Source organism: Thamnophis sirtalis, unplaced genomic scaffold (assembly GCF_051295495.1).
Source record: "Thamnophis sirtalis isolate CommonGarterSnake01/CBP01778 unplaced genomic scaffold, rThaSir2_p1.2 scaffold_12, whole genome shotgun sequence".
NCBI classification, from domain to species: Eukaryota; Metazoa; Chordata; class Lepidosauria; order Squamata; family Natricidae; genus Thamnophis; species Thamnophis sirtalis.
Window position 1 is genome coordinate 12,517,229 of NW_028261392.1, and position 23,504 is coordinate 12,540,732.

At 44.9% G+C, this 23,504-nt stretch overlaps 1 protein-coding gene across 1 annotated transcript in view; it reads right to left on the reverse strand.

Annotated features, from left to right (window-relative positions):
- The window catches only part of KLF12 (KLF transcription factor 12), a 258,249-nt gene that overhangs the window by 86,674 nt on the left and 148,071 nt on the right, over positions 1 to 23,504 (reverse strand). Inside the window, exon 3 of the mRNA XM_087726921.1 lies at positions 20,730 to 21,267. Within this exon, the coding sequence (XP_087583047.1) occupies positions 20,730 to 21,267 (538 nt within the window). The remainder of the gene's footprint in view (positions 1 to 20,729; positions 21,268 to 23,504) is intronic.

Sequence of the window (23,504 nt, forward strand, 5' to 3'; positions counted from 1 at the left end):
TGGTTGACTCTTGCTGGGTAATGTAATCTTCCCAGGTGCCATGTGGTGAGATGAGTAGTAGAGCTAATCCTATAGTTGTTGGATCTTGGGTGATGACACTTGCCTATGAATAGACCTAGCTATCTCTTTATCTCTTAAGTGAGGACATCTGCTGTGGGCTATTGAGGATGGTGGGAGCTGAGTTTCTGCCTCCCTTTTATGAGAAATATTCTGCCCTTTTAATATTTCCTAAGATATTTCATTTTTCTAGAAGGGTAGGTGCTAACTCCCTACAGTGCTATGCAGATGGTTCGGCTTGCAAAGTTCTTTGAAAGTTGGTTTGGTGAGCAAAGGTTGAATAGGTCTTACTCCCCACACACTACTGAAGCAATTATCCTAGTTGCCTACACACACAAACGCACACACACACACACACACACACACACAAATACCCTGCTGAGAAAGCTTATCATGCTGCCATTATATTGCATTCCATAATTTCTTCCTGAGTTACATCTCAAGATCTTTGCATGACAAAAGGGAAATTGCAAAGGAGGCCGAGATTATCGCCCTTAAGCCCAGATCCGAGACCTGGATGACAACAGTCAAACAAATAGATCAGCCTAAGATTCTGAATAATCGAGTGCCGTATAAACATCAAACCCCAAAACACAATGACTTTATCTTCAATAGAATCCCTGCAGTTTAAATTGCTAGCAGGTTTTGATCTCCATTCCAGCTGAGAGCCTAGGGGAGATCAGAAAAGTCTTCAATTTCTGTAGGCCTGCTTGCCAGAAATTTCTCAGACAAGGCATGTTAAAAAGTTCCGAATCTTGCAAAAGGGGGAAATTATCTTCTAGCCTTCCAATCCCAAAATGAGTTGCTTGTGGATACGGAAGAAAATGTGTTGGCGGCAGCTATCTCTGGATTCTAGGTGAGCAGATTTCTAGCAGGTACAAGCAAGAAAATAAAAACATTAATCCAAACCATCATCCCAATCACTGTATGAATTGGGGGTGGGGGGGGGAATAGCAGCATTTGTTTCTACTAATATTATTAAGTAAGCTTTTTATTCCTGACTTTTTTTTTGCCAAACTGAGCAGCTAGAAGAATCTTGAATTTTTAATACAATCTAACAGGCCTGAAAGTTAATGTAAAGAGTTATTTTTTAATGATTTCTCAAGTAGGAAGGTGTTAAGTATTAAGGAAGGTATTAAGTATTAAGGAAGGTATTAAGTATTAAGGAAGGTATTAAGTATTAAGGAAGGTACTAATCAAAGACAGATGCAACCTGGAACTAAGAAGAAATTTCCTGACAATGAGAACAATCAACCAGTGGAACAGCTTACCTTCAGAAGTTGAAGTGCTTCAACCTTGGAGACTTTTAAGAAGAGACTTAAAATGGCATCGGGTCTCCTGCTTGAAATGGTCTCAAATGGTATAGGGCAATGATGGCAAACCTTTTCGGCACCAGAATGTGTGTGCATGTGTGTGCATGGGTTCACCGACAAATGCGCGCCCGACAAATGCATGCCGACAAAACCGTGGCGACAACACCGCAACATCAAAAGCGCGCCAACAACAGCGCGTCAACAAAAGGGCGCCATCCACAAACAACATATTGGGACGTGAAAACGTTATAACCCTAACCCTAACCCTAACCCTAACCCTAATCCTAACCCTAACGTAAAAACCCTAATCGCGCTTTTGTGGGCGCGGTTTTGTTGGCCCGCTGTTGTCGGCGCGCTTTTGACGTCACAGTGTTGTCAGCGTGCATTTGTCAGGCGTGCATTTGTCGGGTCACGGTATGCATGAGCATGCATGTGCACATGTGCACCAGAGTACCAGAAACCGAAAGTCCAGCTAGATGACGCATGCATGCCTGTTTTCGGCCCATTTTTGTGGCCTGTTTTCAGCTCGTTTTTGGTTTAAAAATGGCTGAAAAACAGCCTGGAAAATGGCTTGAAAAATGGCCTGTTTTGGGGGCATTTTGGGGCCGTTTCCAGGCCGTTTTCTGGCACTCTGGTGCCCGCAAAGACAGCATGCATGCCAGAAACCAGAAGAGCAGCTGGCAATGGTGCACGTGCCCACAGAGAGGGCTCTGCGTGCCACCTCAGGCACACTTGCCATAGGGTCGCCATCAAGGGTATAGGGTCTCCTGCTTGAGCAGGGGGTTGGAATAGAAGACCTCCAAGGCCTTTTTCCAATTCTGATAATCTTATGTTCTTTGTTCCATGTTCTGTTCTAAGTGATACTTATCAGGACATCATATCTCAGGGACTTCATATGCACAGATTTTTCTTCTCTTACTTTAGGATCTAGCTGTAGCTCTGATTTATTCTGACATACCGTTATGCATTGGCCATCCCACGTGCCAAATTGCATGGAACTGTTCTCCTCCCCCCGTTTACACCCCTGAGTGATTCATTTCCGCCATTGGGGCGCAGACTTCCTACGAAAAGGTCAATGCTAGCCTTCCAAAACTCTCCAAATTGTAGTCATTACAGTATTTCACGTTTGCCAGTTCCATTTCCCGAAAAAGTGCTTCTTTTTTTTAATGTATATATTGGGAATCTCTCCAGGTTCATCTGCACTGGCTGACCCTGTACTTTGAGAGAAATTAGAACTTCATTTTCTCTTTTGATATGTGGCCAAGGTGCCTTTCATTGTGCTTTTCGACTCTTCCTATATTCTTTTTCTTATTAACAGAATAACAGAGTTGGAAGGAGGTCTTGGAGGTCTTCTACTCCATCCCACTACTCAGGCAGGGAAATTCTATCCCATTTCAGACAAATAGTTGTCCAATCTGTTCTTAAAAACCTCCAGTGTTGGAGCATCCACAATTTCTGGAGGCAAGTCATTCCACTGATTAATAGTTGTCACTGTCAGAAGATTTCTAGGAAGTTCTAGATTGCTTCTCTCCTTTGATTAGTTCCCATCCATTATTTGTTGTCCTGCCTTCAAGTGCTATGGAGAATAGGTTGACCCCATCTTCTCTATGGCAAGCCCTGAAATATTGAAACATTGCTATCATGTCATACCTAATTCCTGCAACTTTGCTTCATATATTTAGCCTCCGGTCCACTAATCATTTTTGCTGCTCTTCTCTGCACTCTTTCTGGAGTCTCAACATCTTTTTTATATCATGATGACCAAAATTGGATGCAATATTCCAAGTGTGGCCTTATCAAGGCATTATAAAATGGTATTAATGTTTCACATAATCTTGATTCTATCCCCTGTGTTAATGCAGCCTAATATATTATTGTTATTGTTGTTATTATTGTAGTTATTTGGCAGCTGCGACACTTATGACATGGCCTCCTACTTAGCTCAATGATTTTAAAAAATGCCTTCCTGAAATCCAAAGAACTCCTCATTCCTAAGCAGAAATCCCAGCATTTCAAGGTGATTTGTCTCCTGTCTCTGGAAAATGTCCTCTGTATCTCCTTAGCTAGATGGTGTTGTGGTCCACAGGTGGCCTGCGGAGCTGGACAGTGAGGAGGTTGGGGAGGAACATGAGCCAGTCCTGGATTCTGGGGAAGGCTCGGACAAGGGATCTGCATTGGAAGCAGAGAGGAGGCCAGGGCCATCTTGGAGTTATGTGCTGCCTCCGGAGCCTCCGGAGTCTGACATCAGTGAGGCAGAGGAACAGGGGGAGCCTGTTCCCAGTGTGCACATGCGTAGAGCTGCCAAAAGGCAAGAACAGTTAAGACAAAAAGGGTGACTTGGGAATAAGGCTTGGAGATGATTGGCCCCTCCCATGAGACATAAAAGAGGAGCAAACGGGTGTGAGCCTTTGCAGGAAGCAATTAGTTCATCTGGTTGGTTCAAACTCTGGGAAGTTCTGTTTGAATCTGTGCTAAGTTTGGCCTTGCAAAACTAATTGACAATTAGGTGTCTGGCAGCATTTCAAGGGAGATAAAGGTGGGTGCTTATCAACGTTACACTGAAAGACTGTGGCAACTCGAGCAGACATCTGTCAGGATCTTCATAGACAGTTGGGGAAGCTGTGGCGGGCTGTGAATGACCTTAATTCACAGCCATATAAATGAAAAAGGGATTGATGGATTCTCCAAGAATCCCACCCTATTCATTTCCTTGGATTTCTCGGTCGCTGTGGGTGGTTTTCCTAACACACAACACAACTCCTCCATCACGACGTCTATTGCTTCGGTTTCCTGGTAAGCAGGTTCCCAAGTCAGCCATCATTAGCTCAGAGCCCGTTTGAGCTGTTTCCCCGCAACATATATCGCTCCACGCTTGTATTCACCACAGTTCATTTGCCAACTTCATGTTCACTGCGTTCTTGTTGTTTTGAATTCTTTCTTCTTTTTTTTTGGTCCCCTTCTTGTTTTAACACTCAGAAACGATCTGGCATTACACCCCCTCCCTTCTATACTCCAGAATATTTATGAAGTTCAAAACCACAGATCCCTCACGGGCTCCACTGTTTGCACCTTTCTACATTAGCAAGAGGGAGGGGAAAATACATGTGGAAATTTGAAACATCTACCTTTAATCCTCCGTAATGGATTGTGCCCATGATATTTATACATGATATAAATATCAATAACCTACCTCGTGAAATGACACCAAAGTTTCTAATTAAGCTACTAATAAGCCGATTCAGCTGACAGAACATGATGAACTGGCTATGCATAATTGGATTTTTCTTCTCTCCCAGCACCTTCCTTGGAGTTGTCAGCACACTCCTGATTGGTGTTCTTCCAACAGCATCCAATCTTTTCCACATCTACTTTTATGGGTAGTAAGAGAAGGATGGGCTGGAGGACACAAGAGGCTGAAGGAGAACCCAGGAATTCTTCTAGCATTGCTTTTGGGACTTCCAAGGCTCCTGTCACTAAGGGAGCTCAAATATTTTGGGGATGCAGAGCAGGGGTGGGACTGAAAAATGTCAGCAACCGGTTCTCTGCCTGGTTTCTGGGTGGGTTTGGCCATGGGGGGGGGGGCATAGCCTACTCGGCCTCCTACACCACAGTATGTGGGGGGGAGCATTTTCACCCTTCCCAGGGTCTGGAGGCTTTCCCCGAGCCTCCAGGAGGGCAAAAACAGCCACCCCTGAACTCCAGAAGCCCTCTGGAGACCGGAAACAGGGCCCTTTCTGGACTTCCGGAAGGTCCATTTTTCACCCTCCCAGAGCCTCCATGCAGGCCCTGAACTTACCTGGCCTGATGAACGGGCCACGTGGAGACTCCTGGGAGGGGCAGGGAGGGGCGGGAGGGGCCAGCCAGTCCTTCCAACTACCGGTTCAGCAAACCAGAGGCAAAATTACCATCCAGTTCACCCGAACCGGCTGAATCCCACCCCTGATGCAGAGGTGATTAGGAGAAGGAGTGGCAGAACTTGGTGGTGGAATCAAGAGAGGAGTCAGCCTAGAGTTTCGTTGTAGCCACAAATGGGCTGAATCAAACCCCACTTGAATTCCGGTGAACCATATCTAGCACCATGATAGTGCTAAACATTAGTTGAGTAGTTTTCTATGCATAGACAACTATTCATCTCCTGGACAGATGGACTTGTTAGCCTTCGGTGAGCGAGAAACGTTTTGTCAGGGCTGCTGTTTCTCTTAATGAATTAATGAATAGTAATGAATTAGTTTAATTGGAACTTCATGTGTGATCCTGATCTTTTGCCCCGGAAAGGTATAGGGGCAAAAAAAGCCTATTTAACTTGCAAACATCCCCTTCTCTCCTCCCCCAAATGGGCTCCTGCCCCACTCTTTGGGAGTATGGTCCCATGCAATGCCACCCTCGTTGATCAGGGTGCCAAGGCCATCAGGTGACAGGTGAAACTTCCTTGTATTGTTCTTTCGATGGCATTTCTTGGAATGGTCAAATGTTTGCAAATTTTAGGATGAGAACACAAAGGCCTAAAGCTAAGATGTCCCAGGAGGGAATAATCTGAGACCAAAGAAGAGTTATCCTAAATCACTCTTATTGCCTCATCCATTTTCAGCTAAGGGACAGCAGATTCACAGCTCACCTACCCAGATTGCAAAAAGAGATTTCCGGGAAATATTCATGCCTATAAGTACAGCCTTATGTCAAACATAGATACACACACACACACACACACACACACACACACACACACATCAAGCCAATGTGGAGTCAAATGAAAAGTGTTGTGAAACATGGACCCCTGGCTGGAACCTGCTCCCTTCACTTTCTCCCATCCCCATATATATCAATCATGATCAAGGACTATTATCACATTGTAGAGTTCCTGGCCCCCATCATTGGCTATTGCTGCCAGGAATTGAACATAGAAAGTCAGATCATTGGGACATCTATGAAGTTGGAAGGGAGGACAGCATTATAGAGGTCTAGGATGTACAAATTCTCAGAGGGCTCTTCTACTAACCATCTGAACAGAAGTATCTTTTGGGGACGTTTCCAAGAAAACATCTGGAGATAATGGTGAAGGTGGCAGCCTCTGCTATTGGAGAAGATTTGGAGAGAGAATTCATGAAACCGCCCCATGAAAGGAAGATGAGGAAATAAGCTGCTCTACTTAACACAGCCTGGGTTCAAGAATCGCAAATTAGCTACAGCAGACAGAGTGGGGAAACTGAGGCAGGCTACGCCATGGCTACATTGCTATCCCTTGACTTTTTAAAACAGAAGCAGAACAGAATTCAAAGATGGGATTTCTTTCTCCAACCTATCTGCTTTCTAACAGAAGAGGACAAGAAAGTAAGAAAAAGATAACCAAGGATGGAAGAGCGAAGACTCCTTAATTTCAGAAGCAGAAGATGGCAGGGCTTTCATCCGAATGAGTGGAAGAAATTACCTTTAAGCAAGGAAGAGTGGGACAGTTAAAAATGGGCAGCACAAATCTGTACAGTCAGTAGGTGGCAGAAAAGAGATTGTGAGCAGATCTTTGGTGCCATCTGGTGGTCAGTTAATTTTAACTGCCACTACAACTATACCCCTAACCCCATCATAGGTTTCTTATGTTCAAGGCCAGGGGTCAGCAACCTGCAGCTCTGGAGCCACATGTGGCTCTTTCATCCCTCTGCTGTGGCTCCCTGTCACTCAAAATATGTGTCACAACCGCCAATGTGTGACACCTACCAGCATGTAATTTATTGAGTTTTTTAACTCCCAGTAGGTCAAATATGGATAAATCCAAGAAAAGAAAAGTTTCAGAACAAAACAGAACATTTAATTCAACTATATATGCTAGTTTTGTGGCCCGGGAAAGGTTCTGTGGCTCCTGATGTTTTCTTTTCTGTGGGAAAAGGTGGCCCGGGAAAGGTTCTGTGGCTCTTTGAGTGTTTAAAGTTGCCGACTCCTGTTTTAGGCCAGCCATAACCTTTCAGATATTTCTTGTATTACAATTCCCAGCATTTTCCCCTATTGTTCACTCTAAGAGTGGATTCTGGGATTTATAGTATTTCAACCTCCTCCCATCCTCTCTGTCAGACAAAGCTTTGGCATTCAGGTTAAAATGGACAATTTTCAGCCTCAGAAACAAAATACTATTTTTTTTCTATTTTCAGAGAAAAGTATTTTGTTCAGGAATACTTATTTCAGATTTTTTTCCCCCCCACAAAAATAAAAAATTAAAAGTTTCCCTCTTTTTTGTATGTACTTCTCTTCAATCCTCTGGGCATTATTGAATGTTAAGATAAACAGCTTGGGTTTGTATTTGGACAGTTTGATTAATCTTTGGGCTTGCCCGTTTTTATATCCAAGAATGCACTAAAGATATCATGAATAGAATTTTCAACCTATGGGAAATCTTCTATTTCTTGCACTGAGAGAATAATCAAAGGAGAAATTCTATAAAGTGCTTGGGCTATTTTTTTTCCTCCCTAAATTAATAAAGGCAGTATTGGAATACTAATCAAGTACTAAGCACAGGAAGAAAACTATAACTACAAAACAAGGCAGTTTCAGTAGTGAGCATTCATTGTCCACAATATCTTGAAGACAGTCAACTGGGATCCACCCACAACAGAGGTGGTATTCTGATGGTTTGCACCAGTTTGGGCGACCGAAGGTTTGAAGGTTTGAAGATTTTATTCGACTTGTATGCCGCCCTATTTCCGAGGGACTCAGGGTGGCTAACAAAATCAAGGGAGGGGGGGGAGGACAATACAAAAAGGAAAACCACACAAACACAAAAAAACAGTACAAAACAGTCTAAAAGGTCTCAACACGCATACCCATTCGAGTAGGGGATGGGACTCAGCAGCCCCAGGCCTGCTGGAACAGCCAGGTCTTGACGGCTTTACGGAAAGCCTGAAGGGTGGTGAGGGTCCGAATCTCCACGGGACCGAGTAGTGGCGGCGGCATGAGGCTCCGCCCACCCACCCTGACGTCATCACGGATCTTCTTCATATGTTCCCGCTACCGAACCGGTAGCGAAGATAAGAAGATTTAATGCCTGATCCACAAACCTTGGGTTTAAGTTTCACTGCAATGGTTGAACTTCTGGAGACGATCTTGAGAACCTCACAGTTTTATCCTCAGGCTATGTTCCTCATCTATAGAAAGGGAATACCATATTTTTCAGAGTATAAGACGCACCCGCCCTAAAAGAGCGTGGAAATGTTGGTGCATCTGATACACCGAATACAGCCATTTTTGGCCTGCTGAAGTCCCGCCCTCGCATCCCATTTTTGTGAAAAATTGACCGTTTTTTGCAAAAAAAAAAGGGGGGGGGCATTTTTCCCTTTCCCCCAGCCCTGCTGAAGCCTGCAGGCCGGGGAGGGCAACAACTTTTTTTTCTTACTTACCTCTTTGAAATCTTGGTGCGTCTTATACACCGGTTCATCTTATAGTCCAAAAAATATGGTAGTTATTCTCTGAATAATTTCATACAAAGATAACTTTTAAATGGTCATTTTTTTCCTACAGTAAATTGAAAAGAAAGCAGCATTTGCATAAGGATCTTTATTTGGAAGATAGATGATCCATCTTGGAGTACTTGGAATCCAGATATAAAAGGAAGCTGCTTAACCAACTGAGAACCTCTGTAGATACTTTGCTTGGACAACAACTCCAGAGCATTCCATTGGTCTCCTTGGTGTAATTATGGGACCCAAAGGAACTTAGGAAGGTGATAGGATGGCCACTTCTGATGGTGCTGCAATAATATAACCATGGCCCTAGGAAATTCAGTGATACATGCAAGTATGAATGATCCCTCAAAAATCATACTTTCCAAAGAGAAGCTTCATACCGTCTCAGAGCCCATGAACAACAATGCTTTCAGCTACAAAAGAATGTGTAAGTGGTACAAAGCATAATAGAAACATTTTGTCCTGTTAATCTGTGGAAAAATCTAAGGATGCTCAAAACCATTAATTGAGATTTTCTCTCTCTCTCTTAGATCTTCAAGCAGGACTACACCCTAAGTATTCGGTGTTGCCATGGGTCAGTTTTCAGGTAGGACTTGATCCCTCTGGAAAACTCAAGAGAATAAGCTTTGGGAAATAGAAACAAAGCAAGGTACTTTCAAACTCTGAATTTTAAAATTAGCATGATTGCCGTGGCTCAGATGTGATGAATGATAATGAACTTAAGGCATCACAATGCTTAATACATCATTATGGACATCACTAACAGTCATCGGGGATGATTAATTCCCACAAACTGCCTCGGCATGACCAAAGAGAATGGAAACAAATCTTATCCATTTGGTCTCCTGGTGCAATACAAGGAGTTAGTTATCAGCTTTGAGCCTTAAATGGCATGGGGACAATATATTTGTCAGGGTTCCAAGTAACACCCCCAACAAAAGAAGACTCTGAGGCTTGAGATTCCTCAAAATTCCAATTTATTAGAGATGTCATATTGGCACATCTGGGAAAACCTGAATCTGAAAGTTTCCAGGTTTTCCCCATCCAAATGAAAGTCCACGTTCCTCCCCAGCACCCACATGTCCATCACATGGCCCAATCAGGTACTATCAGCAGGTTCTGGCCAGTTCTGGAGAACCGGTAGCGGAGATTTTGAATAGTTTGGAGAACTGGTAAATGAAACCTCTGACTGGTCCTGTCCCCATCTATTCTTTGTCTCCAAAGTCCAGCTGATTGGGAGGAAATGGAGATTTTACAGTATCCTTCCCCTGCCAAGCCATGCCCACCAAGCCATGCCATGCACACAGAACCAGTAGTAAAAAAATTTGAATCCCACCACTGGGCACTTTCCGAACTGAAGATGCCTCCCAGTCACCCCACTCCAGGTGCAGGGAAAGATGTCTTTGACTGTCTGAGAAAGGTATGTTATTTTGTCTATATATATCTCATACTCCATATAATCCCCACTCCCATTTTTCCACAACATTAAACGTGGCAGGCCAGAAGGCCCAATGGCTTCCAGGCCTGATAATATTTGCGGAACTGCCTTTCCTGAAGGGTATCTAACTATCCTACCAGATCAGATAGGGGACATGTACTCCAAATCCCTTCCCTTAAATATTGTCATCTGATGGGACCTCAGAGATCCAGAGAACCAGGGAAGGAAGGAAGAAGGGGGGAAGGAAGGAAAGAAGGAAGGAAGGAAGCTGCTGTGGGAAGTCACCTCCTCTCCCACAGAAGAATGAAATATTTTGAGGAATATTTTTTTAAAAAGGCAGAATATTATATTTCTCTAAATGAGAAGTGGAGAAACATGTTTTTCTTAAAAGACAGGAAGCAGACTCAATCTCACTTTCCCACTCAGCAGATAGTTTTTGCCCTTTGAGAAAGACTGGGCCAGCCTATCTACAAAACAAAAGACAGCTCCAGGGTGATGGGATTAAGACATGACCCTTCAGAACATAATAGGATTAACCCACTAGCAGCAGAGCTCACTACATTGCACCAGCTCTTAAGGACATTGCATCAACCCCCAGCAAACTTCAACCAAACTTCTTAGACAACCTACATAGCCAGCTATGACCCCTGCATAGCCCCATGGGAGTCTGACAACAGCCAAAAGAATACACGTTCTTGCACAGGAACAGGAAGCTCAAGTGCAAAGACCAGAGAAGGTATAAAAACCCCTCACTCTCAACTCCATGTGGTCAGCTGCCCAGAGCCACCCATATGCTTGGTGGTTCTCCTTCACCATTAAACCCTCTTTCCAATCAGCCTCCATATTCCCAGTGTCATTCTCTTGGCTTGGAATGGAACCAGATGGATATTTCTTCCAACAATGCAAAAAAGAAGGTTCTAAAAATGTATTTCAGAAGTATGGCCAAGAGATAAAGAAGAATGACACTGCCCATCATCAGAGTGCTTATGCAGATGTTTAATATCTATTTTCCTTAAACTGGTAGGTCCACCCTGTGATACAAGCAAACAATTTCATTCTTGAATCTTAGAATCTCTCTGCATTCTTCCATTCAGATCTCCAACCAGGCTGATGGACCTCCTTTTGGCTGTGATATCAAAGAAACAATCTGCTTCCCTGCATCCTTCTCTTTGTTCATTCAGAAGGGATGAGTAGGGTGATACTTTCTGGGCATTGTTCCTAAAATTCCTTGGTGCCAAGTCAGTTGTAATTCAGGTAACATTGATTGGGATGAGGCTCTGGGCCCACCAGTTGGCAAGGAAACGGTATCCATGCTTAGCCACCTATCTAGGCAAAATCTGCTCTGCTCGTGAGACAGTAAAACTTCTCTGCTTGGATGTCAGACCAGATGGTGTCTTAATAAGTTAGCAAATCTTTGCCAAGGGTTAAACTTCCAAAATAAGGAAGAAGAGTGGAGCCCATCACTATGATGAGCTTTTATCCAAGGAGGTATCTACATTAAACATCTCAAAAAATGCACATGCGGTACTTCTAAGAACTAGAATTCCCTTTATTATCTTTTAAGATTCTATGGCAGGGGAGTCAAACTCAATTTCATTGAGGGCTGTGTTTGACCTCAGGGGGCTGGGGTGGGTGTGGCCAGGGTGGGCGTGGCCAGGTGGTCAGAGCCAGCTTGATGTCACTCATGTCAGGGGCACCTATGGTGTCCAAGTGCTAAGGCAGGACTTCCCTCAGAGCCACCCTCCCTCTCATTATAACCAACCTTCCTTCCTTCCTTCCTTCCTTCCTTCCTTCCTTCCTTCCTTCCTTCCTCCTTTTCTTCTTTTCCTTCCTCTTCATTCTCCTTCCTTCCCCTCTTTCCTTATTTTTCCTTCCTTGCTCTCTTTCCATCTTCCCTTCTTTGTCTTTCCTCTTTCCCTTTCTCCTTTTCTGTCCCTTCCTGCATGCTCAAATGCAAAATGGGAAACATTTCTCCTTTTGTTTTGTTTTTTTTAGTTTGCTTTGATAGCCCTTTGCCAGCGAAAACAGAGACCGGGCGGTGCGCGCAGCCCCTCTATGGGGTGGGGTCTTAGAACCCTGAGATTCTTGAGACTTTTATAAAGGGCACCTAAATTAAAAGATGAGCTTAAAGTAGCCAAGATATCTAGAAAATAGACAGCTAACTTGCAACTCAGTCGAAGAATACGAAGAAAGCCGAGGTGGCGCAGTGGTTAAATGCAGCACTGCAGGCTACTTCAGCTGACTACAGTTCGGCTGTTCAAATCTCACCGGCTCAGGGTTGACTCAGCCTTCCATCCTTCCGAGGTGGGTAAAATGAGGACCCGGATTGTTGTTGGGGGCAATATGCTGACTCTGTAAACCGCTTAGAGAGGGCTGAAAGCCCTATGAAGCGGTATATAAGTCTAACTGCTATTGCTAATACTGGGTAGATTGTGGGTGCTTTGATTTTATGTGTTCCTAGTGACTCCTTCTCCCTCTACCCTTCAATTTAACCAGTATTTTAATTAACATATTTCATGCACTCAAATTATGTATCCAAATTCTCCATAATGAGCAGGTCTCTGTATTCAAATCAAGATTGGACATTTTCTGGAAGTTAAGCAGTGCAAATCCAATACTTTAGCGCAGAATCAAAAACTACCAGCTGTTTTTCTTGGTCTAATCCCATTCTTTTGCCCCCATAAAATAAAGGCAGAATTTCATTGTTGGGCTCAGAGGGATAATACAGAAAAAAAGGATAAAATTAATGTTTTTTGTAACTCATACTGCCAGCAGTCCCTGAGGAGCAGAACAGATTAAGTTCATAATAAACAGACAAACATTTCCTTAAATCATCTACACGGAAAGACAAAGTATCCTGACTAAACCCGGTGAGAGTAGATACTATGCTGAGCTCCAACTAATATACCTGCGACAGATCAAGTGCTTCGGAGACACCCAAGCAAAATCTTCTTATAGCTAAAAACACATGTGCAACTTTTCTTTGTGCATGGAGAAAATACCAGGGGTGAAATCCAGCAGGTTCTGACAGATTCTGGAGAACCGGTAGTGGAAATTTTGAGTAGTTCGGAGAACTGGCAAATGCCACCTCTGGCTGGCCCCAGAGTGAGGTGAGAATGGGGACTTTGCAGTATCCTTCCCCTGGAATGGGGTGGGAATGGAGTATCCTTCCCCTGCCATGTCAACCAAGCCACGCCCACCAAGCCACTCCATACCTACCAAGCCACGCCCACAGAACCGGTAGTAAAAAAAATTGAAGTTCACCACTGGAAAATACCCAGGGACTTTATTCCCCTTCTTTAACTCCTCCCTTCTTCCTTCTTTTTCTACTGAACGTCATGATGAATGGACTTGCTCTTAGGAAAATGCTTGACAATTACCAATCAAAGTTTAAATCAAAAGCAGCTTGCTTCCGAATGGAGAGCTTAAAAATAACCCCGCTCAATTTATTCCATAAAACTTTATGTACACAGCAGCAATGGCCATGAACTTAATGACCATAATACTGTGTCTACCGAGTAATTTTTATGACAATTTATAACAAGATTACGCATACTCCAGTTTTCAGGCCTTTATGGAGATTTAACAGGACATCGCAGCTTAACAATATGCTCTGGTACAGCCTCCGAAAAGGGTGTCCTTCCCCTGCCACACCCACCAAGCCACCTTCGCCAAGCCATGCCACGCCTATCAAGCCACGGTCACAGGTAGTAAACATTTTTGAATCCCACCACTGCTGTGGGTGTCCTGGGTTCCTATTACCCATAAAGACCCATAGGGGAAAAAAAGATAACCTACACATAATTCAAAAACCTGTCTATGGAGATCATTTTTACTCCACAAAAATCTGAAACCCTTCCCCTCCCCCCATTTTGAGTGGAATACTGCTGAATTTACACTTATTTACAGGAAGCTGAATTCTTGAGAGTGTCAAGACCTAAATCACATCAAGTACCTAATTTATAACCGATTCACCCTGGAACATAAAGCAAAGCCAGAGGGAAGAAAAGCAATTACAGCTTTGAGCAGCACACGATGTAAGGGCTCAACGTGAAGCTTTTCAGCCAAGGCTTCCCTAAAAATATCTAACAAAACCTGGCCATTTTTTCTGCAGGTATTTTCAAAGCCGAGGTCACTCCCAGTTCTCAGAGCTGGGCATTGTGAGTATTCCCACTAAAAGTGAGAGATTGGTAAACATTATGTGACATCACACCATCTGGGCCAATAGAGATCAATGCAGGGGTGGGCTGCTATGAGTTAGCCCGGATTTGGATGAACTCGTAGCTAACGTTACGGCCGGTTTGGAGAACCTCCGAATCCCACCCCTGGCTGGCCCCGCCCCGCCCACCCCTCCCACGAGTCTCCATGCAGCCCATTTTGGATGCAAGGTAAGTGCAGGGCCCATATGAAGGCTCAGGGAGGGAGGGAAACAAGCCCCCCCCGGAAGTGCCTCTGGATCCTGGAGGAAGCAGTTCTCGCCCTCCCAGAGGCTCGAGGAAAGCCTCCAGAGCCTGGGGAAGGTTGTTTGCTTGTTTCCCCCCAGCCTCCAGGACCACTCTACAATCCTCTCAAACTCTCTGCATGCCTTGTTTTTTCACAAAAAATGAGGCGTGAAGAGGGTTTGGGAGGTCTGCAGAGTGCAAAAACTTTTTTTTAAAAATTTACCTCTTCAAAATCTTGGTGTGTCTTATACTCCGGTGCATCTTATACTCCGAAAAATACAGTATTTCCGTAAAATATTGAGGTGCAGTGATCCAGGGATGGGCTTCAAAAATTTCAGCAACTGGTACTCTGCCTGGTTGCTGGGTAGCGTGGCCATGATGGGTGTGGCCTAGTCAGCCTCCTGCACCATGGCTTCCCCAGGCTCTGGAGGCTTTCCTCGAGCCTCTGGGAGGGAAAAACTGTTTCCTCCAGGCTCCAGAGGCACTTCTGGGAGACTCGTTTTCCTCCCTCCCTGAGCCTCCACGCGGGCCCTGCGCTTACCTTGCATCCAAATGGGCTGCATGGAGACTTGTGGGAGGGGTGGGTGGGGCCAGCTAGTGGTGGGATTTGGAGGTTCTCCAAATTCCATTTTTCATGAAAATGGGCCCGGTTTTTGCCCAAAACAGGGCATGCGTAGGCTTTGGGAGGCTTATAGAATGCTCCTGGGGGCTGGGGGGCAAAAATGAGCAAAGCATGGCCTGGTTTTTGCTCATTTTTGCCCTCCCCAGCCCCCATGAGCAATTTGCAGACCTCCCAAACCCTCTGCACATCCATTTTTGTGAAGGGGGCAGGGTTTCAGGAGGCCAAAATGCTGTATTCAGTGTATAGGACACACCCAGATTTTCACCCTCTTTTGGGGGAAAAGATGTGTCTTATACTCCAAAAAACACGATAAGTCTTTAGCTCAAATATATGATCAGTATCAAAAGACTTTCGGATGTATTAAGTGCGAATGAGAAAAACATAATTGTGCCAGTTATATTTCTGTCCCCTTGTGAGAAGCTCATATAGGTGTCCAAGAAGGATACAGTAGATGAAAGATTAGCCAAGTTGTCAATATAAATTGAGTATCTGTGGATGGCAAATTTTATCCTGGGGAAAATTAAAATTCAGAGGGTCTTCTAAAAGTAATAGCAGTAGCAATAGCAATAGCAGTTAGACTTATATACCGCTTCATAGGGCTTTTAGCCCTCTCTAAGCAGTTTACAGAGTCAGCATATTGCCCCCAACAATCCGGGTCCTCATTTTACCCACCTCAGAAGGATGGAAGGCTGAGTCAACCCTGAGCCGGTGAGATTTGAACAGCCGAACTGCAGAACTGCAGTCAGCTGAAGTAGCCTGCAGTGCTGCTCTCTAACCACTGCACCACCTTGGCTCTGGTCTTTAAGAGACATGCCTGTGATCAGATGTTTTGCACTTGGGTGTTCTGACCCAGCTCCCCAAACACGACAAACCCTCTGATGTGAATTCAAAAGATTCCTTTATTAGGAATGCCGGCAGGCATGTCAAAAAGTTTATCTCGCAGGCTAACAAGTCTGTCTATCCGGAAGATGAATAGTTGTCTGCCTCACCTATTCATCTCTGCCCCCTGCCTTTGATCCCCAGAGCTAGGGTGGGGCTTCACTAGCAGCTGTGGCTCTTCCTTCCCCAGGATCGGCCCATAGATTTCCACTGCTCTCCTCTCTTCTGCCTTCTGTGCATCCGGCACTAGACCCAGCTGTTCTTCCTCTTCCTCATCAGTCCAGACCTGGGGGCTGTTGACTCTCCATCTGAGGGCTGACAGATGGCCCAGGATCTGCCTCTGTCTCTCTCTCTCTGCCAGCTCCATTCCCTCTTTCCCCTAGGAGCTCCCAGGTTGACCTGATGCTGACCCTTCTCCTCTGATTCGGCTGTTGGAGTGGAGTGGCCAGCAGCTGACAAGACCACAACATTGGGAGGAACTAAGAAAATGGAGACTTGTGTCTCCATGCAGCTCATGGGATAATTTTGGATAAATTCTAACGGGATGTCACAGTCACAGCACACAAATGCTCTCAACACACATCTTCCATTGGCTGTTATAAAGTCAGGATTATGTATCCAGAGACCCGAAGAGGCCCAGGAAAAGGAAAATAAATTCTGAAGATTTGGGAATACACTTACAAAATACTCAACTACTTGCTAGTAGCAGCAAGAGCAGCAGTATATAATCACCCTCATGGTGAAAATTAATATGAAGGCAAATGAAAAATAACTTCAAGATTGTTACCTGTACTTTTTTTTTTTGGCTGATACTCTTAAAGCAAATTTTTTTTCTTGGAGTGCTGGATTTTATTACAATATAGCAAGAGATCATTATTGAAATTACTTTTATTCTGTATTCCTGGAAGGTGCTCACAGTAAGAAAAAGTAAAGAAATGTATGGAAACATACTCCCATATCTTTACTTATTTTATGCACAAGGAAGAATCAGGATCCGATCCAAAACCTCAAAGAGCAACACAAAGGTGCTTTTTCCAAAAGGCAGTTGAATCTTCTTGGTTTGCTTTTTCTTTGCAAAAGTTTTGCTTCTCATCCAAGAAGCTCCTTGGATGAGAAGGAAACCATGGGAGGAGGAGGGGGAGGAGGAGGAGGAGGAGGGGGAGGGGGAGGAGGAGGAGAAGGAGAAGGAGAAGGAGAAGGAGAAGAAGAAGAAGAAGAAGAAGAAGAAGAAGAAGAAGAAGAAGAAGAAGAAGAAGAAGAAGAAGAAGAAGAAGAAGAAGAAGAACAACAACAACAACAACAACAACAACAACAACAACAGGAAGTCCAGTTGCCTGTTAGAAAATAATCACCTTTGGGACAATTGTGACCTGGATGATTGAGAATCTCCATAGACTCTTAGAGTGACACATCTGGAATCATACCCACAAAACCAGCATGCCTACAAATATCTTGCTTCAGAGTTCACCCATTTTATGGGACACCAAAAATTCTCAATAAAATGACCCTCTAATTTTTCTCCTAATAGCTGGTGGACTGCATACACGAATAGGTCCTTTCTGCATTTGTAAAGCAGATGGAAGCTGTATGTTCAGATCTCCAATTCTACACTCCCTGTTCAGTTCAAGAGTCCCCCAAGTCACTCTCAGAATGCTGTCTTCTCCCTGTTGGTTGGTGTTTTCCTACCTAGATGCAGGACCTGACATCATTAGTTACCATGTCAGATTTGGCCGAACGTTAAAATCCGTTGAAGTCATTTTGATTTTTATTTATTTTTTGCTGCTTAGGCAATATGCCTAAATTTCCATTTTCAAATTTGATGAGAATTCCTTCCATCTACCAGATAATTATTAAAGATAATCCATGGGCATTCTACACCAAGTGGATGGTGACATTGCGGGGCAAACTCCACACTTGTATCCTTGCATCCAACACATTTTGCATTCGGGCTCCCCACTCCTCCAATAGAGGAGCAGTGTGATGGCTAAGTGATTAAGACACTGGGCTTATCAGTGAAAAGCTGGTAGCCCAAGTGTGAGACTCAAGTGCCTTATGATGGGTGTTCTGTCCTCTCTCAGCTGCTGTCAACATAGCAGTTGAAAGCATGTACATGTGAGTAGATAAATAGGTACCACTTTGCTGGGAAGGTAACAGTGTTCCATGTTTCATTGCATGCTCAGCACTGTGGCACACCGCCCCTAAAATTGGCTAGCAAAGTAAAACTTGCAAGGACTCCTTTTACTCCCCCAATGGAGAGTTTACACAGAGCTCCCAAGATTCTGAAACTATAGAAATAGCAATAGCACTTAGACTTATATACTGCTCCACAGTGCTTTTACAGCCTTCTCTAAGCGGTTTACAAAGTCAGCATATTTCCCCCCAACCATCTGCGTCCTCATTTTACCCATCTCGGAAGGATGGAAGGCTGAGTCAACTTGGAGCCGGTGAGATTTGAACTGCCAAACTGCAGCTATCAGACAGCTGAAGAAGCCTACAGTACTGGACTCTACCCACTGTGCGACCTCGGCTCTACTACTAATCACAATTTATTTCTTTTAAAGGCTACATTGAAACCCAGATATGCACATACATTTTCTCACAACAATTCTCAGCACAAACCTGTAAAGATAAATCAATTCTATTAGCCTCAATGTAGAGGCAAGGAAAGCACAAGCCAGGAATTTATCTAAGGCACCGTGGGAATTCACAGCAAATGGCTGCACATGAATTCAAAAAGTTCCACTTCGAAATTGAGTTATAAATACTCTGGAACATCATCTGCGTGGCTCATTAGCTAGTCTCTCCAATAATTGGCACACAGAGCAGTGAACACACATTCATCTTTGGTTGGTGAACAAAATTGAGAATCAAGAGCAAAATCGAATTAAAAGATGGAGGAAGGTGACCAGCGAGCAAGGAATAACATTAAAGGAGGATATAGCTGAAAGAGTGACCTTCCTTATACTACTAAGAGGACCATGACTAGTTTGAGAGTTGGAATAACTACCATATTTTTCAAAGTATAAGACGCACCATAGTATAAGACGTATCATGATTTTGAAGAAGTAATTTTTTTAAAAAAAGTTTTTTGTACTCTGCAGGCCTCCCAAACCCTCTGCATGTCCATTTTTGCAAAGGGGGTGAGGTTTCAGGAGGCCACAAATGATGTATTCAGTATATAAGATGCACCCAGATTTTCACCCTCTTTTTAGGGGGAAAAGATGTGTCTTATACTCAGAAAAATATGGTAAATATAAAACCAATGTATTCAAGTGGAGGCTCGTAGTGGATAACAACATACTACCATATGTGAATGTGGAGAGACACAAAGGCTGATCCATCAGCTGGTATGTCAGCTACTTCCAGAAACATGTACTGATAATGACTTATTTTTGGCCAGCAATAAAGCCAAGAAGGTGGCTTCCTCATGGCAGTTTAACGTTTGATCTAGACACGGAAGAAGAAGATGCTTTGGTCGGTTTTCAAATGATGAGTGAATCGGAGTGATTCAGGAAGCCTTCTTCCATTATGCTACCCTAGAACTTTATTTTGTTTCGTTTTGTTTACTTTACTATCATTGCACGTTGTACAACAAAATTAAATGCGATCTTCAGTGTACATTATAACCATAAAAATAAAAACACAAACACACATCCTTCACATGCTATACAGGGGTATGTTCTAGACAGCATTACTGCCAGTTCGCTTGTGTGTGTGTGCTTCATGCGCATGCGTAGTTCAATGGAAATTGTTCTGCGCATGCGCAGAAATCCCCAAAAAGATGGCGACGGTGGCAACCGGGGAACCAGTTTGGGGGCATGGCCAGCTTGGGTCACTGCCAGTTCTGCGACCCAGGCCGGCATACCACTACTGGTTGGGCCAAACCAGTCCGAACTGGTAGGAATCCACCTCTGATGCTATATAATTAAAATTGAAAACCCGATATTGCATTAATATTGCACTATACTGTAGAATTCAATATGGTTACTGCCCTGGGATAGAAGCTGTTTTTCAGTCTATTCTTGTTTTTTTTATCCTGTACCGTCTGCCAGATGGTAATAGTTTTAAAAAAAGGGTGCCCAGGATGAGATGGATCTTTAAGAATGTTTTGAACTTTCTTAAGGCAGTGGGAGCTATAAAGTTCTTCCAAAGAGGGGAGAGTGCAACCAATAATCCTTTGGGCAATGACGTTGACCCTCTGGAGCGCTGTCCTATCTGCCACTGGGCAATTGGCAAACCAGACACAATTTCTGCAGTAAGTTAAACTACTCTCTATGGTGCAGCGATAGAAGGTCACCAGCAGTTTTTCATTCAGTTGTTGTTTCCTGAGAAGTCTCAGGTAGCATAATCTCTGCTGGGCCCTTTTGACCAGTGCTGCAATGTGAGTGTCCCAGGCCAGGTCCTCTTTTATGGTAACCCCCAGAAACTTAAAACTGGCCACTTGCTCCACTCAGTCTCCACTGATAAGCAAGGGCTGGATATCTGATCTACTCCTTCTATAAGAAAGAGTCTTCTTGTAAGAGTCCTTCTTACCTTTGACATGACTTCTCCCATCCTCTAGTAGTGGTACTACTATAGTGTTGTTCACATTTCCTGGTGATCTCACCGCAGTGTAGACCACCGGTACCGACTGCACCACCACAGGAATGCGGTGGACGTGACTCATTTTGTTGGTCTGAAGGTTCATGGGGCTCGAAGGTGGAACCGGGTGGATTATGTGCAAAAATTGTTGCCCTCCAACACCAGAGGCAGATGCCACAAGCGGACCTGGAGTTAATACTGATGGGGCCGATGTTGCCGATGCCACCGAGGTTATTACCGTGGGAGACGAAGCTGGCCGACTAGAAGACGTTGAAGTTGAAGAGGGGGACAATGCAGAGGCGGTAATTGATACTGGTGAAGAGGAGGTGGCAAGAGGGGAGGATCGGGCTTTGTTGATGGATAAGTCCACCGGCTCCGTCTGCGTCTGGAAATGATCCGTGCACAAGGTGTCTTCTTCTGGCTCGGCCTTCATGGTGTTCAGCAAGAGGGGCACGGCTTCCATATCTGGGTAGTTATGAACGTTGGGAGACTACGGAGAGAAAAGAAGGAAAACAGGTCATCCCCACTGAACAACCTTTGGAGATATCGCCACTTTAGGTCACACTGCCACATCTTATGTGGTTTTGCCGACTGAAGGTGTGAGCCATTATGGTTCAACTTTGCTTCTTCTCTGTTCCAATAGAAACTCAGTACACAAGCAACCAGAAATCTTAAGCCATTGCTATAGGTAAGTCCTCAGCTTATGACCACAATGGAACCCAAAACATCTGTTGGTAAGCAAGACAGTACAGTAAATGTTGCCCAATTTTATGACCAGTCTTGCCACAATCGTTAAGTGAGTCACTGCAGTTGAGAAGTGAGTAACACGACTGTTAAGGGAATCTAGCTTCCCCATTAACTTTGTTTGCCAGAAAGTTGCAAAAGGGGAACACGTGACCCCGGGACACTGCAACCGTCATAAATACATGCCAGTTGCCAAGCATGTACGTGATCCTGGGGATGCTGCAACAGTTGTAAGTGTGAAAAAACGGTCATAAGCAGGGGTGGGCTTCTGGGGGTTCGCACGGGTTCGGGCGATCCTCAAGTTAGGATTCTGCCCAGTTCGGCGAGATCCCAAATGCCACCCCTTGCTAGCCACACTGACTCCACTCCTCCCAGGAGTCTCCACATGGACCGTTCATCATGCCAGTCAAGTGCAGGGCCCGCATGGAGGCTCAGGGAGAGGGGGGGGGGCGGAAACAGGCCTACTGGAGGTTCCAGAAGTCCAGAAAGAGGCCTATTTCCAGCCTCCGGAGGGCCTCTGGAGCCTGGGGAAAGCAGTTTTCGCCCTCCCGGAGGCTCGAGGAAAACCTCCGGAGCCTGGAGAGGGTGAAAAACAGCCCTACTAGAAGTTCTAGAAGTCCAGAAATGGGCCTGTTTCCGGCCTCCGGAAGGCCCAGTGGAAGCAGTTTTTGCCCTCCCGGAGGCTCGAGAAAACCTTCCGGAGCCTGGGGAGGGCGAAAAACACCATGGTGCAGGAGGCTGACTAGGCCACACCCACTATGGCCACACCCATCCAGCAACGGGGCAGCGAACCCTTTGCTAAAATTTTTGAAGCCCACCCGTGGTCATGTCCCTTTTTTCGGTGGTCTTGTAAGATAGAATGCTCACTAAAGGAACTAAGTCAAGGAGTACCTGTAGTTTATTTTTCAATGCATTTCTTTGCACAGAGAAGTCTCAATTGGTCTGAAATTACTGCAGTCGTAGGAACTATATTTTTAAAGCCGTGTTATGCTTGCTATTTCCCCTGTAGGTTTGCAGGCCAGGCCTTGTTATCCAGATCGCTAAAAATTTCTCTGCAGCTCCATTGAATATTAGAGGCATTTCACTTTCACCCCCATCTGACCGGCACATTGAGGTGGGGTCGCTTTGTCCTATTCAGGGTGAGGTCAATTCCTTATTCAATATTACAGCCGTTAAGCGTCAACCAGAGGCAAATGCTTTGCAAGTTGGAAAGGAAAGGAATTTGGGAAACCCGGTTTTCATGGGAGAAAAATGCAACGAAGGCGGCCATCACAAACCACGTGTAAATCGCCTGGTCTTCTCCTCTGCAAAACCCCAAGCTTACCTCAAAGGTTTTCAGGAAAAATGACAGACAGAGGGGGAAGGAGATGGGGGAGGACCCTTTAGCTTTCATGTCAGGAATGTAGCAAATTTCATGGCCTAGGCATGTGATGGCAAACCTATGGCACCCGTGCACCAGGTGGCACATAGAGCCCTCTCTGCGGGCATGCGAGCCGTCACCACACCTCAGCTTCAATGCGCATGCTTGCACGCTTCCTGCTGGCCAGCTGTTTTCAGGTCTCTGCCGCACATGCGGGAGGCGGGGCACCTGAGGGTGACGCGTGCGAATGCATGGAGGCTGGAGGGGCATGCACAGGGGATGGGGGACGCATGCACGTGCGCAGGGGATGGGGGGGAATGTGAGGGTGTGTTGCGCTCCCCCCGTGGCCCATTTTTGTCCCAGGAGGCTGAGGGAGGCCTACTAGGCCCAAAATGGAGCATGGTGTGTGTGTGCAGTGTTCCCCTCCATGGCCGAATTTTGGTCCCAGGATGCTGAGTTAGGCCTACTAGGCTCAAAATGAAGCACGGGGAGGTGGGGGTTACAGTGTTCCCCTCTGTGGCCCATTTTTGGTCCCAGGACGCTGAGGGAGGCCTACTAGGCCAAAAATGGAGCACAGTGGGGAGCAGCGTTCTCCTCTGTGGCTCATTTTTGGTACCAAAAGG